Below are 16,935 nucleotides of genomic sequence, written 5' to 3'. Positions count from 1 at the left end.
TAACACTCCCCCTCAAGTTGGAGCATAGATGTTAATCATGCCCAACTTGTTACAAATGTAGTTAATCCTAGCTCCATTCAGAGTTTTTGTGAAAATATCTCCTAACTGCTCTCCAGTTTTGATGTGTTCTGTTGAGATGATCTGTTGTTGAATCTTTTCACGAATAAAGTGACAATCAATTTCAATATGTTTGGTTCGCTCATGAAATACCGGATTAGAAGCAATATGAAGAGCAGCTTGATTATCACACCACAATTTCACAGGCAGGGAGGTCTTAAAACCTGTCTCATCTAGTAATTGAAGTATCCACATTACCTCACATACTGATTGTGCCATGGCTCTGTATTCGGATTCAGCACTAGATCGAGAAACTACACTCTGCTTCTTGCTTCTCCTAGACACCAAATTTCCTCCAATAAAAACGCAATATCCAGTAGTTGACCTCCTGTCAACCTTAGATCCAGCCCAGTCGGCATCTGAAAAACATTCAACATTCAAATGCCCATGATTACCATATAGCAAACCTCTTCCTGGAGCGCCCTTCAGATAACACAAGATTTGTTCCCAGGCTTCCCAATGAGCAACAGTTGGGGAAGACATAAACTGACTTACCACACTAACGGCATAAGCAATGTCAGGACGAGTGACTGTAAGGTAGTTCAATTTTCCTACCAATCTCCTGTATCTCTCTGGATCTTCAAACAACTCACTATCCCCTGCTAACAGTTATAAAGTTGGAGTCATTGGTGCGCTAAAAGGCTTAGCACCTAATTTTCCTGTCTCTGTCAATAGATCGAGGACATATTTTCTTTGAGACAAGAAAATATCCTTCTTACTTCTCATAACTTCGATACCCAAGAAATACTTTCACAATCCCAAGTCTTTGGTCTGAAACTGAGTTTGGAGGAAGGTTTTAAGAGATAAAATACCTGCAGAGTCACTCCCAGTGATGACAATGTCATCCACAGACTACCAAGAGAATTAGACCAGCCTCAGATTGCCTATAAAATACTGAGTGATCACACTTACTCTTTTGCATACCAAATTCCTGTACTGCTTCACTGAATCTCCCAAACCATGCTCTAGGACTTTGTTTCAAGCCATAAAGAGACTTTCGAAGCCTACAAACTTTACCCAACTCTCCCTGAGCAACAAACCCAGGTGGTTGCTCCATATACACCTCTTCCTGAAGATCACCATGAAGGAAAGCATTCTTGATATCCAATTGATGCAGGGGCCAATCATATGTAGCTGCTAAAGAGATAAACAAGCGAATAGAAGTAAGTTTAGCTACAGGAGAAAAAGTATCAGAGTAATCAACCCCATATGTCTGAGCATATCCTTTTGCTACAAGGCGTGCTTTTAACCTAGCCACAGAACCATCAGGATTTACCTCATCAGATATACCCATTTACAACCAATAGCTTTCTTACCAGTGGGTAAAGACAATAGTTCCCATGTACCATTAGCATCTAAAGCCTCCATTTCCTCTTTCATAGCATCACACCAGCCAGGATGAGACAGTGCCTCATTAACAGTATTAGGGATAGTAACAGAGTCTAAAAAAGTAACAAAACACCGAGAACAAGAAGACAATTGATTATAAGAAACAAAAGAAGAGATAGGGTAAGTACATGAACGTTTACCTTTACGAAGAGCAATGGGTAAGTTTAGATCAGAATCATGATCAGTATGAGGTACATGATCTCCCAACGAAGTAGCTGGTCGAGGATCTGAGTCAGGAATCTCCAATCTCCTGGAATAAACATGAACAACGGGAGGTCGAGTAGGTCTAGAGACAGAAGGAACAGGCTGTGGGAGAGTACTAGACATTGGTTGGACAGTATATATTAAGAGATCATCCTCCTCCCCCTGACTCTCATACACAGATGAGGGAGGAAAAAATGGAGTGGACTCAAAAAATGTGACATCTGCAGAAACAAGATAACGGTTAAGAGTAGGAGAGAAACAACGGTACCCTTTTTGGAGCCGGGAGTATCCAAGGAAGATACATTTGAGAGATTTTGGATCCAATTTAGTAACTTGTGGACGAACATCACGCACAAAACAGGTACAACAAAAAATACGGGGTTCAATAGGGAACAAAGATTTTGTAAGAAACAAAGTAGTATAAGGAATATCCCCATTAAGGACAGAAGACGGCATACGATTGATCAAAAAACATGTCGTGAAAACTGTATCCGCCCAAAAGTGTTTAGGTACTTTCATCTGAAAAAGAAGAGCACGAGTTACCTCAAGAAGATGACGATTTTTTCTTTCGGCCACGCCATTTTGGGATGGGGTATCCACACAGGAAGACTGATGAAGAATGCCATTTTGTGTCATATAAGGCTGAAATTGTGCTGAAAAGTATTCTTTGGCATTGTCACTTCTTAATATGCGCACAGAAATATTAAATTGAGTTTTGATTTCATTATAAAAGGCACAAAAGATAGAAAACAACTCAGAACGATTTTTCATTAAATATAACCAGGTAACACGAGAGTAATCATCAACAAAAGTAACAAAATAACGAAATCCAGTTTTAGATGTAACAGAACAAGGACCCCAAACATCAGAATGAACTACCTCAAAAGGAGATGAAGCCCGTTTATTGACTCTAGACACAGAAGGCAAACGATGATGTTTTGCAAACTGACACGACTCACATTCTAGTACTGATAAAGACTGAAATTGAGGACACAGCTTCTTCATGGTAGACAAAGAAGGATGACCCAATCTACAATGAGCTTCAAAAGGTGTTAAGGTACTGGAGCAAACAAGTGACCGCGGTACATGATTTTCCAGAATGTAGAGACCACCTGACTTGCGTCCTCTACCAATAATCTGCTTCGTCGTAAGATCTTGAAACAAACACTGGTCAGGAAAAAAGGAAACAGAACAATTTAAGGTACGAGTAAGTTTACTAACAGAAAGTAGATTAAAGGAGAATTTTGGTAGACACAAAACAGAGGACAAAGAAATTGACGAAGTCGGGTTCGCAGTTCCAGAACCCATGACACAAGAAGTAGAACCATCAGCTAAAGTAACAGTAGAGGAAGTGAGATTAGACTGAAAAGCAGATAGAAGACTAGAATTACCTGTCATGTGATCTGTCGCACCAGAATCAATAACCCATTTGGATGAAGAAGACACAAGGCATGTAGTAGATTTACTCGACTCGTGATCGCGATGTGAGGAACCGGTAGGCTTTAGAGATGCACGACATCGGGAAAATTGTGCAAAATCCTCTGCAGATACCAAAATAGTTTTCTCGAGGAAGATATCAGAGAATTCTCTCACGCCATATTTGCCATCCGTGATCGCTGATTTTTTCTCAGAAGGTGCTGACTATTATCTTTTGTATGTCCTGGCTCATGGCAATAATAACTAATGACTCATCTTGAGTCCTGATTAGACCTAGCCTCTCCATTACGCTGATTACTTCTGTTGCCTGTAATTGCTCATATACTTACTCTTCTATTACCTTGTTGTCCATTTGGATTACGGCTAATAAGAGCACTACCGATGTGTTGTGAAGATTGAGTACTCTGCACGAAGGACCCGTGTGAACGTTTCATGCAAAGAGGAAATCTCGATCTTGGAGAGAATCGAGATTTAGCAATCTCATACTCTGAAGGAAGGCTGCAAGAAAACTCATAATCGATTTGCTCCGTTGGGCCTGCTGAACTTTCACATCAGGATTAAAAGGCAACAATACATTAAGTTCCTCATATACCCGTTTAAAATCCATAAAATAAGCCGTGAGAGACTTATCCTCTTTCTCAGCACGGTAGAATGCCTTACAAACATCATAAATACGAGAGATATTCACTTTACCGAATCACGTAAAATCTAAGTAATCCATCAATTCCTTAACAAATTCACAGTGATTAATTAAACTAATTACCTCACTATGAATCAAGTTCCGAAGCTGCAAAAACAATCGAGCATCCTCCCTTAGCCAAGTTTGTCGTGTATCATCAGTGGGTGGATCTTTAGTAAGGTGATCATCCTTATCAATGCTACGCAAATAGACCCTAACAGTCTTACTCCACTCCAGGTAATTCGAACCATTAAGTTTGTGTTCTGTGATCTTAGTCATCACCGGAATCACATCAGAAATAATATTCTTATTGTCTGCCATTTGTTGAGACAAAGAAAACTAACCGAAACGCTAATCCAAAGTGCTTATAGCAGCAAAATGACCCAAAATCACAAATCAAGCAAATACCGAAATAGGATCTGAGAGCCAAATCTCAGAAGTCCTTTAATGGTTATACTGGATCAGGCAACAGCACACGGTGGTGGAATGAGGGGGGTTGAGACGACGCCGGCAATGTTGATCGGGGTTGAAACGGCCGGTCAGCGACCAAGGTCTCTCCTGAGCTGGGTAGTGAGAACAAATAGTCACCCTAGATTGATGACCTGCTCTGATATCATGTAGAAAGAGATGATTCTTATTGATTTCAATTAATCTGTACATGGTATATATATATAATTGATTCCTATAATTGTGTTCTACTAATTAGGAAGAAATCCTAAATAAGAAATCCTAAATAGGAATACAGAATACAAAATATACAGAAAAATAATATAGTGATTGACTTTCCATAACTTAGTGATTGACTTTCCATAACAAAAGTGTCTATTTTGTCTAATCAGATCATCATGGACACAGTTATCTGCTTTAATAACTACCAAAGAAACTGGGTCCAATGGGATGTTGCATGCTTGGGTATCTCTTATTGGGGCTAAAAAACTTCGTATATTTCTTAAGAAACAGTTCAGGGTCCACTTGGTTGTTGTAAGGATATTTAAGATAACTGTAGAAAGAGATGATTCTCCTTAATTTCAATTAATCTGGACATGGGTATATATATACAATTGATTCTTATAATTGTGTTCTACTAATTAGGAAGAAATCTTAAATAAGAAATCCTAAATAAGAATACAGAATATACAGAGAAATAATATAGTGATTGACTTTTCATAACACTCCTCCCTCAAGTTGGAGTATAGATGTTAATCATGCCCAACTTATTACAAATGTAGTCAATCCTAGCTCCATTTATAGTTTTTGTGAAAATATCTCCTAACTGCTCTTCAGTTTTGATGTGTCCTGTTGAGATGATCTGTTGTTGAATCTTTTCACGAGGACAATCAATCTAAATATGTTTGGTCCGCTCATGAAACATCGGATTAGAAGCAATATGGAGAGCAGCTTGATTATCACACTAAAATTTCGCAGGCTGGGAGGTCTTAAAACCTGTCTCATTTAGTAATTGAAGTATCCATATTACCTCACATATTGATTGTGCCATGGCTCTGTATTCCGATTCAGCACTAGATCAAGAAACTACACTTTGCTTTTTGCTTCTCCAAGACACCAAATTTCCTCCAACAAAAACGCAATATCCAGTAGTTGACCTCCTGTCAACCTTAGATCCAGTTCAGTCGGTATCTGAGAAACATTCAACATTCAAATGTCTATGATTACCATATAACAAACCTCTTCTTGGAGCGCCCTTCAGATAACACAAGATTTGTCCCAAGGCTTTCCAATGAGCAAGTTGGGAAAGACATAAACTGACTTACCACACTAACGGCATAAACAATGTCAGGACGAGTGACTGTAAGGTAGTTCAATTTTTCCTACCAATCTCCTATATCTCTCTGGATCTTCAAACAACTCACTATCTCCTGCTAACAGTTGTAAATTTGTAGTCATTGGTGCACTGCAAGGCTTAGTACCTAATTTTCCTGTCTCTGTTGATAAATCGAGGACATATTTTCTTTGAGACAAGAAAATACTCTTCTTACTTCTCATAACTTCAATACCCAAGAAATACTTTAACAATCCTAAGTCTTTGGTCTGAAACTGGGTTTGGAGGAAGTTTTTAAGAGATGAAATACCTGCAGAGTCACTCCCATTGATAACAATGTCATCCACATAGACTACCAGGAGAATTAGACCAGCCTCAGATTACCTATAAAATACTGAGTGATCACACTTACTCTTTTGCATACAAAATTCTTGTACTGCTTCACTGAATCTCCCAAATCAGGCCCTAGGACTTTGTTTCAAGCCATAAAGAGATTTCCGAAGCCTACAAACTTTATCCAACTCTCCCTGAGCAATAAACGCAGGTGGTTGCTCCATATACGCCTCCTCCTGAAGATCACCATGAAGGAAAGCATTCTTGATATCCAATTGGTGCAGGGGCCAATCATATGTAGTTGCTAAAGAGATAAACAAGCAAACAGAAGTAAGTTTAGCTACAGGGGAAAAAGTGTCAGAGTAATCAACTCCATATGTCTGAGCATTTCCTTTTGACACAAGGCGTACTTTTAACCCAGCCACAGAACCATCAGGATTTACCTTTATTGTAAATATCCATTTCCAACTAATAGCTTTCTTACCAGTGGGCAAAGGCAACAGTTCTCATGTACCATTAGCATCTAAAGCCTCTATTTCCTCTTTCATAGCAGCACACCAGCCAGGATGAGACAGTGCCTCACCAACAGTATTAGGAATAGAAACAGATAAAGAAGTAACGAAACACCGAGAACAAGAAGACAATTGATTATAAGAAACAAAAGAAGAGATAGGGTAAGTGCATGAACGCTTACCTTTACGAAGAGCAATGGATAAGTCTAGGTTAGAATCATGATCAGTATGAGGTACAGGATCTCCCAACGAAGTAGCTGGTGGAGGATCTGAGTCAAGAATCTCCAATCTCCTGGAATAAACATGAACAACGGGAGGCCGAGTAGGTCTAGAGACAGAAGGAACAGGCTGTGGAAGAGGACTAGACATTGGTTGGACAGTATATATTAAAATATCATCTTCCTCCCCTTGACTCTCATACACAGATGATTGAGGAAAGAATGGAGGGGACAAAAAATATGACATCTGCAGAAACAAAATAACGATTAAGAGTAGGAGAGAAATAACGATACCTTTTTTGGAGTCGGAGTACTCAAAGAAGACACATTTTAGAGACTTCGGATCCAATTTGGTAACCTGTGGATGAATATCACGTACAAAACAGGTACAACAAAAAATATGGGGTTCAACAAAGAATAAAGATTTTGTAGGAAACAAAGCGATATAAGGAATATTCCCATTAAGGACAGAAGACGGCATACGATTGATAAAAAAACATGCCGTAGAAACTGTATCCGCCCAAAAGTGTTTAGGAACTTTCATGTGAAAAAGAAGAGCACGAGTTACCTCAAGAAGATGTCGATTTTTTCTTTCGGTTACGCCATTTTGGGATGGGGTATCAACACAGGAAGACTGATGAAGAATGCCATTTTTGTGTCATATAAGACTGAAATTGTGCTGAAAAATATTATTTGACATTGTCACTTCTTAATATGCGCACATAAATATTAAATTGAGTTTTGATTTCATTACAAAAGGCACAAAAGATAGAAAATAATTCAGAACGATTCTTCATTAAATATAATTATGTAACACGAGAGTAATCATCAACAATAGTAACAAAATAACGAAATCCAGTTTTAGAAGTAATAGAACAAAGACCCCAAACATCAGAATGAACTAGCTCAAAAGGGGATGAAGTCCGTTTATTGACTCTAGACACAGAAGGCAAACGATGATATTTTGCAAACTGACACGACTAACATTCTAGTACTGATAAAGACTGAAATTGAGTACACAGCTTCTTCATGGGAGACAAAGAAGGATGGCCCAATCTACAATGAGCTTCAAGAGATGTTAAGGTACTGGAGCAAACAAGCGACTGCGGTACATGATTTTCCAGAATGTATAGACCACCTGACTCATGCCCTTTACCAATAACTTGCTTCGTCGTAAAATTCTGAAACAAACACTGGTCAGGAAAAAAAGAAACAGAACAATTTAAGTTACGAGTAAGTTTACTAACAGAAAGTAGATTAAAAGAGAATTTTGGTAGACATAAAACAGATGATAAAGAAATTGACGAAGTCGGGTTCGCAGTTCCAGAACCCATGATACAAGAAGTAGAACCATCAGCTAAAGTAACAGTAGAGGAAGTGAGATTAGACTGAAAAACAGATAGAAGACTAGAATTACTTGTCATGTGATCTGTCGCGCCAGAATCATTAACCCATTTGGATGAGGAAGACACAAGGCATGTAGTGAATTTACCTGACTCAGCGATCGCAGTGACGGGAGAACTGGTAGGCTTTAGAGATGCTTGATATTGGGTAAAGTTTGTAGACTTCGGAAGTCTCTTTATGGCTTGAAACAAAGTCTTAGGGTCTGGTTTGGGAGATTCAGTGAAGCAGTACAGAAATTTGGTGTGCAAAAGAGCAAGTGTGATTACTCAGTATTTTATAGGCAATTTGAGGCTGGTCTAATTCTCCTGAGCTGGGTGGTGAGAACAAATAGTCACCCTAGATAGATGACTTAGGGTAACAATGGGTTTTAGTCCAGAAACAGACAGGAAAGAAATTCCAGATTTAGATTTTTTAATGAACCTGCTTTGATACCATGTAGAAAGAGATGATTCTTCTTAATTTTAATTAATCTGTACGTGGGTATATATATACAATTGATTTCTATAATTGTGTTCTACTAATTAGGAAGAAATCCTAAATAGGAATACATAATATACAGAGAAATAATATAGTAATTGACTTTCCATAACAATAACCATTGTCGATGTACAATGTGCACATGCATAATGTGCCTCTTAGCTACATTGGTAATACAGTATCATGGAATTCATTTGGTTATTAACTATGGCATTCAGGTCTGGCAAAAGCAATCAAGTTGAACTTCATTTATGTTTTTATTAGTTTCCTTTTTAAGCACACATGTATTTGTCTTCCTTTTTTTTTTTTTTTTGGCTTACGCATTTACACGTATGATATGATGTATGGTTGATAGTAGATTCTTTAATTTTTCCTGGTAGGATGTGTGGTACTCTGTGGTGTTTGTGAATAGGATATCTGGTTGGTTGTGATTTGTTGATGCGCTTAGCCTTGCAAGTAGCAAGCCAAAATGGTTTATTTAGTCACCTCTTTATTATTATTATTATTATTATTATTATTATTATTATTATTATTATTTTTAAATTTCAGCAAGCCCGTGGAGCCTGATCGCCTTTTTGAATGCCTCCCTGAGTCCATGCAACCATCTACAGGATCACCTGCAAACCATGATGGTGGCAAAATTCATTCCGCTAATAATCATTCTGAGCTGCAAAATTCTGAAACTGTGGGTTTTAAACATCTTACTCTCATACCTCCAAGGATTCTACCTTTGTTGCATGATTTAGCCCAACAAATGGTTCAAGCTGGGCACCAGCAGCAGTTACTTCAAATTTATGGGTAAAGTGCATCTTTTTGGTCCTTATTTTTTTAATATTCACTGTTTTGTTTTATTTGTGTTGTCATCAAGTACACTTGTCTTTATGAAAATGTACAAGTCTGCTCTCCCTATTTCCACATTCCCTCTTTTTTTTTTTTTTTTTGGGTGAAAACAAGCTGCATTTGTGAAATTTAACTGCTGTACTCAAAACTACTCAATCTACTGGAATCTGGTTCCAGTGTGTCTCTTTCTCCTCTGCCCTTGTTCCAATTTTTCTTCTTCCTCTTCCTCCTTTTATCTAGACAAGATAAGGCTACAAGTTTTTCCTTAGAATATAGTTCATAATTCTCCTAAACGAATGTTCACACAATATTTGTTACTTGTGTTATAGTCATTGTCAATTGCATATGTTTCGTTTTGAAAGTGTTGTCATTAGAATAAGTGAATGAGAAGATTAATGCATTATATTCAAGTCTGTATGTGTATTTTCTTGTTCATATTTATATTGTTCAATTTATATTTGATGCTTTGAAGATTCATAACTCGGTCAATTTGGTTAAAAAGTGCTAATCTTGAAAGTTGTTGCACAGTCTTGATTCTGAACATTTCTTGCAAAATTTATTAATTTTTTCCATCTGACTCTCTTAGGTGTGTGCTTGTATCTAGGTTCTAGAACGTAGTAGAAGTAGAACTTCTATAGCTTGCATATGACTCATAGTATTGTTTTTCTCCTGTTCTTGAGCTGTTTCCTCCTCTCTTTAAATGTGGTTTTCTTTTAATGTAATAATAAGGCTATATGACCAAAAAAATGACAACTTTTTCATGAATTGCCAATTTTAGCAAATTTTTATTTGTCAATTCTATCCCCCATAGTTTATGGTTATTTTTAATTTTAGCGGTTCAATTCAAATTGCCAAAAAATTCATAACCTTTTTGTGAATTATTAATTGTAACTGATCTTTTTAATTTTAGAAATATATTAAGAGAATGTAGAAGTTGTTTTTGGCATGAAAGGTGTGAGAACATAAATCAATTTTAGTATTTGTGGAACATGCATCCTTAGTGATCCATATAATTGAAAGAAAAATGCACCAAAACAAGCTTTAAGGTGCAAAGTTAGCAATTTAAAAATTTATAACCCTAGGTTTTATACAACATGCATAAACACTTTATACTATTATAAAAACACATAGTTTTGGTCATAATCAATTGCTAACATGCCTAATTAGCTATTAGGAAACAAAATCCCCAAAATCAACAAGTTAGGGTTTTGGAGAATTTCTTACCCCTAAGGCACAGAATCACAATTTTATCACTTAATCCGGGGAGTGAAGCCATCAAGTGTTGGCTCTTTAGCTTGTCCACACAAGCATTTGATCAAAGCATACTTTAATCAGCCAATAATCTTCCCTTACTCCTTTAGGATCGACCAAGATGGAAGAACTAAGCGAGAGTGTTTCTTTTAGGTTTGATTGAAAGAAAGTAGTGAGAAATACTTTCTCAAGATTTTATTCAAGATCAACAATACTTGTTTCTCTTGAATTTCAAGCAAGGAAGATGGAAGAAACTTGAACTTAGAGAGAGAGGAGGTGGACGGCCAAAGGAGGAAGAAGATAGATAATCTTCTCTTTTCTTTCTCCTTTATATTTAAGTTAATTTTCTCTAAGTAAAATTAAGATGACAAGTGTCAACTTTTGATTTAAAGACCAAATGAGTTTTCTAACTCCGATTGGTTAATTTGTAACTCCGATTGGTTAATTTGTCACGCCTTTAATTTTAATTAAGAAAATTAAACTTAATTAATTAGTATTCTAAGTACTAATTAACCAATCAATTAACATTTTACCTCTCATTTTTTACCAAGTCGAATGATCAAATTGTCAAATTTTGACTTAGTCAAATTATTCAAAATTTGATTTCTTCCGTAAAACATAATTTTCCATATGCTTGATTTTTTAAGTTTATATTTAAATACTTTAAATATTAACTTGAACACTTCCATTGGTAAATTTAGTTTCAAGTCATGTTAGGGACTTTATAATTTAATTGCAAACTAAATTTATTAATTTAATTAATTAATTAAACTAATTAATTAATTAATTAAACCATTTAATTAATTAATTACATTAATTTTGCTTTTATCATGGTGCTCTTATGTGTGTGACTTACTAGGTTCATTATTAATTGGCAATGAGAATAATATTAACTTCTTAGTATTATTGGAATCATTCCAAACTTAAAATGAAATTTCCCTTTTATTTAAGCTTTCATAAATCATGGTTAACATCTAGAATAATGTAGCATGGCTACCCAATCAGCGATAAATTAATTGCTCTTAATTCATGAACCTTGATCATACGTACCATGTACTAAAATCTTTCAATTACAAAATTTCAATTCTAGTTATAGTCATTGTTCATATCAAACTCTTTTGCTTGGAATCATATGTCATTTTTTAATCCTAATTCTTGATTAATAAGACTTTTCTGTAAGAAATTTTTTTTCTAACCAAGCCTATCTGTCCTGGCCAGAAACTTGAATTCATCAAGAACAATTAAATGGACATAGGATTTTATCCTTATTTACTTAGGCTAACGGATCCCATCTTGACTAACACCTATCTCCATATATAACTAGTCAGAGCCAACACATGTCTATATACCCATACATAGTACAAGTATGAAAGCAGTATCAAACTCAAACTACCTATATGCAAGATAATTGTGTTATCTTAGGTCAATGGATTGTATGCACTATTATGATCTAGATGACTTTGTATTGATAAGAGTAAACTCCATGTACAAGCCATCTTGTGTCACTGGTTCGGCCTACTTATCTTATAAGTGCCCACGATGTTTGTTTTATGGCGTGAGACTCACCATTCCATCTCATTAGTATCTCATACTAATCCATGAACACAAACATAAAGTAACAATCTATCCGGATTAATCATGCACAATGAGGTATCTTAGATTGGGAACCGAATTTATAATATGTTGTATTATAATATTCTGTCACTCATATTCTTAACAACTTAAGAATAGAACATCTAACAAGATATTAAAAGACTTTTTCAATTAAATTTAAACCATTCAAATTTAAAAGAAAAAAATAATTGCCATTAAATGGGAATAAATGTTTACATGATACAATACAATGATATGTTCTAGAGTATGCTACTAATAATACTCAACTTAACTAAGCTTTTATCCCAAGAATTTGAGGTCGGCTATATGGATTCTCTTTCTCCATTCTAAACGATTTTGGGTTAAATCCTCGGAAATGTGTAATGCTTCTAGGTCATGTTGTACTACTCTCCTCCAAGTCAGTTTAGGTCTATCATTTCTTTTCTTTCTATCCTCTAACCTAATGTGCTTTACTTGTCTGACTGGAGCCTCCGTATGTCTACGACCACCTCAATCTCCCTTCTCTCAACTTATTCTCAATTGGCACCACTCCTACTTTTTCTCTAATACTCTCATTACGAACTTTATCTAGTCTAGTATGACCACTTATCTACCTTAACATTCTCATCTCCGCAACTCTTATCTTAGACACATACGACTCCTTTAGTGCTCGACACAATACAACTCCTTCAGTATCCGACACATACGACTCATTCAGTGTCACTATCATATAACAAGGCCGGTCGTATGGTTGCACTGTAAAATTTTCCTTTCAACTTATTGGGAATCTTGCGATTACATAAAACTCCAGTGGCACTTCTCCACTTTAACCATCCGGAAACTCCAGTGGCACTTCTCCACTTCAACCATCCGGCTTTAATCCTATGATTAACATCCTCCTTACATCCCTCATCTACTTGAAGGATTGAACCGAGATATTTAAAGTGATTACTTTGGGGGCAGTACCACTCTATCTAAACTAACTCAGTCCCTATCACCAGTTCGACCTTCACTGAACTTGCAATGCATGTATTTTGTTTTCGTTCTATTTAACTTAAAACCCTTTGACTCTAGAGTACTTCTCTAAAGCTCTAGCTTTCTATTGACTCTTCTCGCGTCTCATCTATCAGAACTATATCATCCGCAAATATCATACACCAAGGGATACTCTCTTGTATATATTTTGTCAATTCATCTAAAACTAATGTAAAAAGGTAAGGGCTTACAACTGAATCTTGGTGTAATCCAACTGAATCTTGGTGTAATCCAACTGAGATCGAAAAATCTCTTATGTCCCCTCTCGCTGTGTGCACAATAGTAGTTGTTCCTTCATACATATCTTTCAACATTTGTATGTATCTAATAGATACCCTCTTTTGTTCTAACACTCTTCATAAAACATCTCTTGGAACACTATTATAAGCCTTCTCCAAATCGATAAAAACCATGTGTAGTTCTTTCTTTACATCTCTATATTTCTCCATCAAGCTTCTAATGAGAAAGATCGCTTCCATAGTTGAACGACCGGGCATGAAACCAAATTGATTGGGAGAGATAGAAGTGTCATGACGTAGTCGACGTTCCACAACTCTCTCCCACAACTCCATAGTATGGCTCATGAATTTAATTCCCATATAGTTTGAGCAACTCTGTATGTCTCCCTTATTTTTAAAAATAGGTACTAAAATACTCCTCCATTCATTAGGCATTTTTTTTGAGTTTAAAATCTTATTAAGCAATTTAGTTAACCATGTCACTCTCAAATCTCCCAAACACTTTCACACTTCAATTAGTATTCCATCGGGTCTACAGGCATTACCCACTTTTATTCTCTTAAGTGCTTCCTTTACTTCTAAAGATCTAATTCTTCTAGTATAATTCACATTCTTTTCTATTACTATGTAGTCTATATTTACGCTATTACCATTTTGACTATTGTTAATGAGATTATCAAAATAATTTCTCCATCTTTCTTTAATGTCCTTATCTTTCACCAACACTTTTTCTTCTTTATCCTTAATGTACCTAATTTGATTGAGATCTTGACATTTCTTTTTTCCTCCTTGCTAATCTATAAATATCTTTCTCCCCTTCTTTAGTTTCAAGTTTCTCATATAACTTTTTAAAGGCCTGCGCTCTTGCTTGGCAAACTGCTTTTTTGCCTCTTTCTTTGCTATCTTGTACTGTTCATATGCCTTATTATTATCACACTTAGGTAATTTCTTATACCATTCCCTCTCTCTTTGCTGCCTTTTGAGGGTGGTCCATGTCCTCTAGACTCTCCAAGTACTTTTCTAGCTACTTCTCTTATCTTTGATGCCATCTGTCTCCACATATCATTGGCCTCCACATCCAACTTACATGCTTCGGACTTGAGAAGCTCATTTTTGAACTTCACTTGCTTTACTCCTTTCAACTCCGATCACTTTATTCGAGCTATACTATTTCTTCTAACATTACTTGAACTGTTCCTAAACTTGACATCCAAGACCACTAACCGATGTTCACTTGTTAAAACCTCTCCTGGAATAACCTTGCAATCCTTGCATAGAGCTCTATTTGTCTTCCTGGTTAAGAGAGTCAATTTGGCTTATATGTTGCCCACTTTTAAAAGTCACTAAATGTGACTCTTTTTTTATAAAGTAGGTATTTGCTAATATTAGGTCTTATGCCATAGCAAAATCCAGGATGCTTTTTCTCTCTTCATTTTGGCTGCCAAAACCAAAACCTCCATGAACGTTCTCATAACCTTGCCTATCACTTCTTACATGTCCATTCAAATCTCCACCAATGAAAACATTCTTTTCATTTGGTATGCTTTGCATTAGATCATTCATATCTTCCCAAAATCTTTGTTTACTCTCACTATCTAGCATACTACTAATAATAATTCCCATAAAAGCTTCTATATTATCTCAATATATTTCTAAAATTATGAGGATTAGCCAAAATTGGTACTTTTGACTTTTTTTGGTAATTTCATATTCTTTTGACTTGAATGGTTAAAATTGAAATCAGTTCTAAAGTTTGGGATAGAAATTGATAAAATTAAAAGGATTGGCTGAAATTGATAATTTACGAAAATGTTGTGGCTTTATTGGTCGTTTGGTATAACAATAACAATATTTGCCAGGTCCGATTGACCCGGTTATTGTCATCTAGACAATTATTTAGTCATGCAAGATAAATGTAACGTCATTTGCTTCTAGTTTATCACTTTGTTACTTTCCATTCAGGGATACCCGATCTTCAGTTTTGGAAGAAAGCCTTCACAAGTTGGGGGTTGAAAAACTAAGCAAAGAGGATGTGCAAAAGATGCAATGGGAGGTGTTAGAGGCAAAGATTGGAAATTGGATTCATTTTATGCGCATTGCTGTAAGGACTTGCTAAACTTGCACATTTTTTTGTATATCATTCTACCTATTATCTAATTTTTTTATTGTGTAGGTCAAAGTCCTTTTTGCTGGAGAAAGAAGAGTTTGTGATCAAATATTTGATGGGTTTGATACACTGCATGATCAGTGTTTTGCTGGATGTACCACTAGCAGTGTCTCAATGCTTCTTAGTTTTGGCGATGCAATTGCCAGAAGCAAGAGATCGCCAGAAAAGTTATTTGTACTTCTAGACATGTATGAGATTATGCGAGAACTTCACTCAGAGGTAAGATTAATGCTACAAGTTTAGAAGGGATGCAATTTGGTTACTTGTACTTGAAGGCAGATAGCAAAACTATACCTGATGATGTTATTTATTTTGGTTTCTTTTGGATGGTGGCATGAAAGTTAGAAGACTTTTCTATACTAGAAAAAGATAAGGATGTATTAGAAGTAATAGATGAAAATGCGTAATGTTGAACCTTTTGTATGATTTTCCAATTCATTTTGGCTATAATGGTTTTTCTGAGTTTTGAAATCTCATTCAACATATGAAGCACTTAGGATGTCAATCACTTCTGCTTATACACCGACACTTCTAAACATTCTCATATGGATTTATGCTTAATTCTTACTTCGTTATTGGGGGAAAATTTTTGATTTATCTGAAGTTACTCCTTTTTTCTGTTTCAAACTCATCTTCAAACAAGCTCTTCACATTAATTAATCAATTAATCAAAGAAACCTACGTATAATTATTGTCATTCAGTTAATTTAACTAAAAATGACATTGAGATTCTCCATTCCAAACCTCTTCTTTCCAAATGTAACTTCATGGAAAACATAACTTTGGGCATCGATGAGTTGATAAAGCACGTCCAAAAGAATACTAGGTTATAATGTCTGCAAATGATGTAGCCTTAATAGTGAAGCCTGATTTGGTGTTAACAAGAAGTTGGAGTTAGGGAGAACCCTAGGGCCTAGAGTTTAAGGGCTTCAAGTTTTATAGAGCCAAAATAGAGTATACGAATTGCAGTTAGTAATGGAAGAGGAAGTGATCAAAGTGGGGTTAGCTACTTAGTCTAGATGGTGTACAGCTCCCTATGAAGCTCACACTCCAGATAGCTAGGATCTACTGTACAAAAAGATGGGAGAAGAATGTCAACGATAGGATTGAAGCAGGATGGTTGAGGTGGGTAGTGTGATAGAGTTCTAATTGATTGCAAAATGCTAGCTAAGTTTTTAATAGGACATTTATTTAATCATCTCTGATGTATGTCAGCAAATGTTGGCTGGTGAAGAAATGAAACATTCACAAGATTAGTGT

General features: G+C 36.0%; 1 protein-coding gene across 1 annotated transcript in view; it reads left to right on the top strand.

Moving 5' to 3' along the window:
* The window catches only part of LOC110657662 (exocyst complex component EXO70A1), a 65,393-nt gene that overhangs the window by 23,039 nt on the left and 25,419 nt on the right, over positions 1-16,935 (top strand). The window contains exons 4-6 of the mRNA XM_021814972.2: positions 9,100-9,348; positions 15,471-15,609; positions 15,682-15,894. Coding sequence (XP_021670664.2) covers positions 9,100-9,348; positions 15,471-15,609; positions 15,682-15,894 — 601 coding nt within the window. The remainder of the gene's footprint in view (positions 1-9,099; positions 9,349-15,470; positions 15,610-15,681; positions 15,895-16,935) is intronic.

The sequence above is a fragment of the Hevea brasiliensis genome, chromosome 8 (genome assembly GCF_030052815.1).
Source record: "Hevea brasiliensis isolate MT/VB/25A 57/8 chromosome 8, ASM3005281v1, whole genome shotgun sequence".
Taxonomy (NCBI): Eukaryota; Viridiplantae; Streptophyta; class Magnoliopsida; order Malpighiales; family Euphorbiaceae; genus Hevea; species Hevea brasiliensis.
This window is presented reverse-complemented; position numbering and strand designations above follow the sequence as displayed.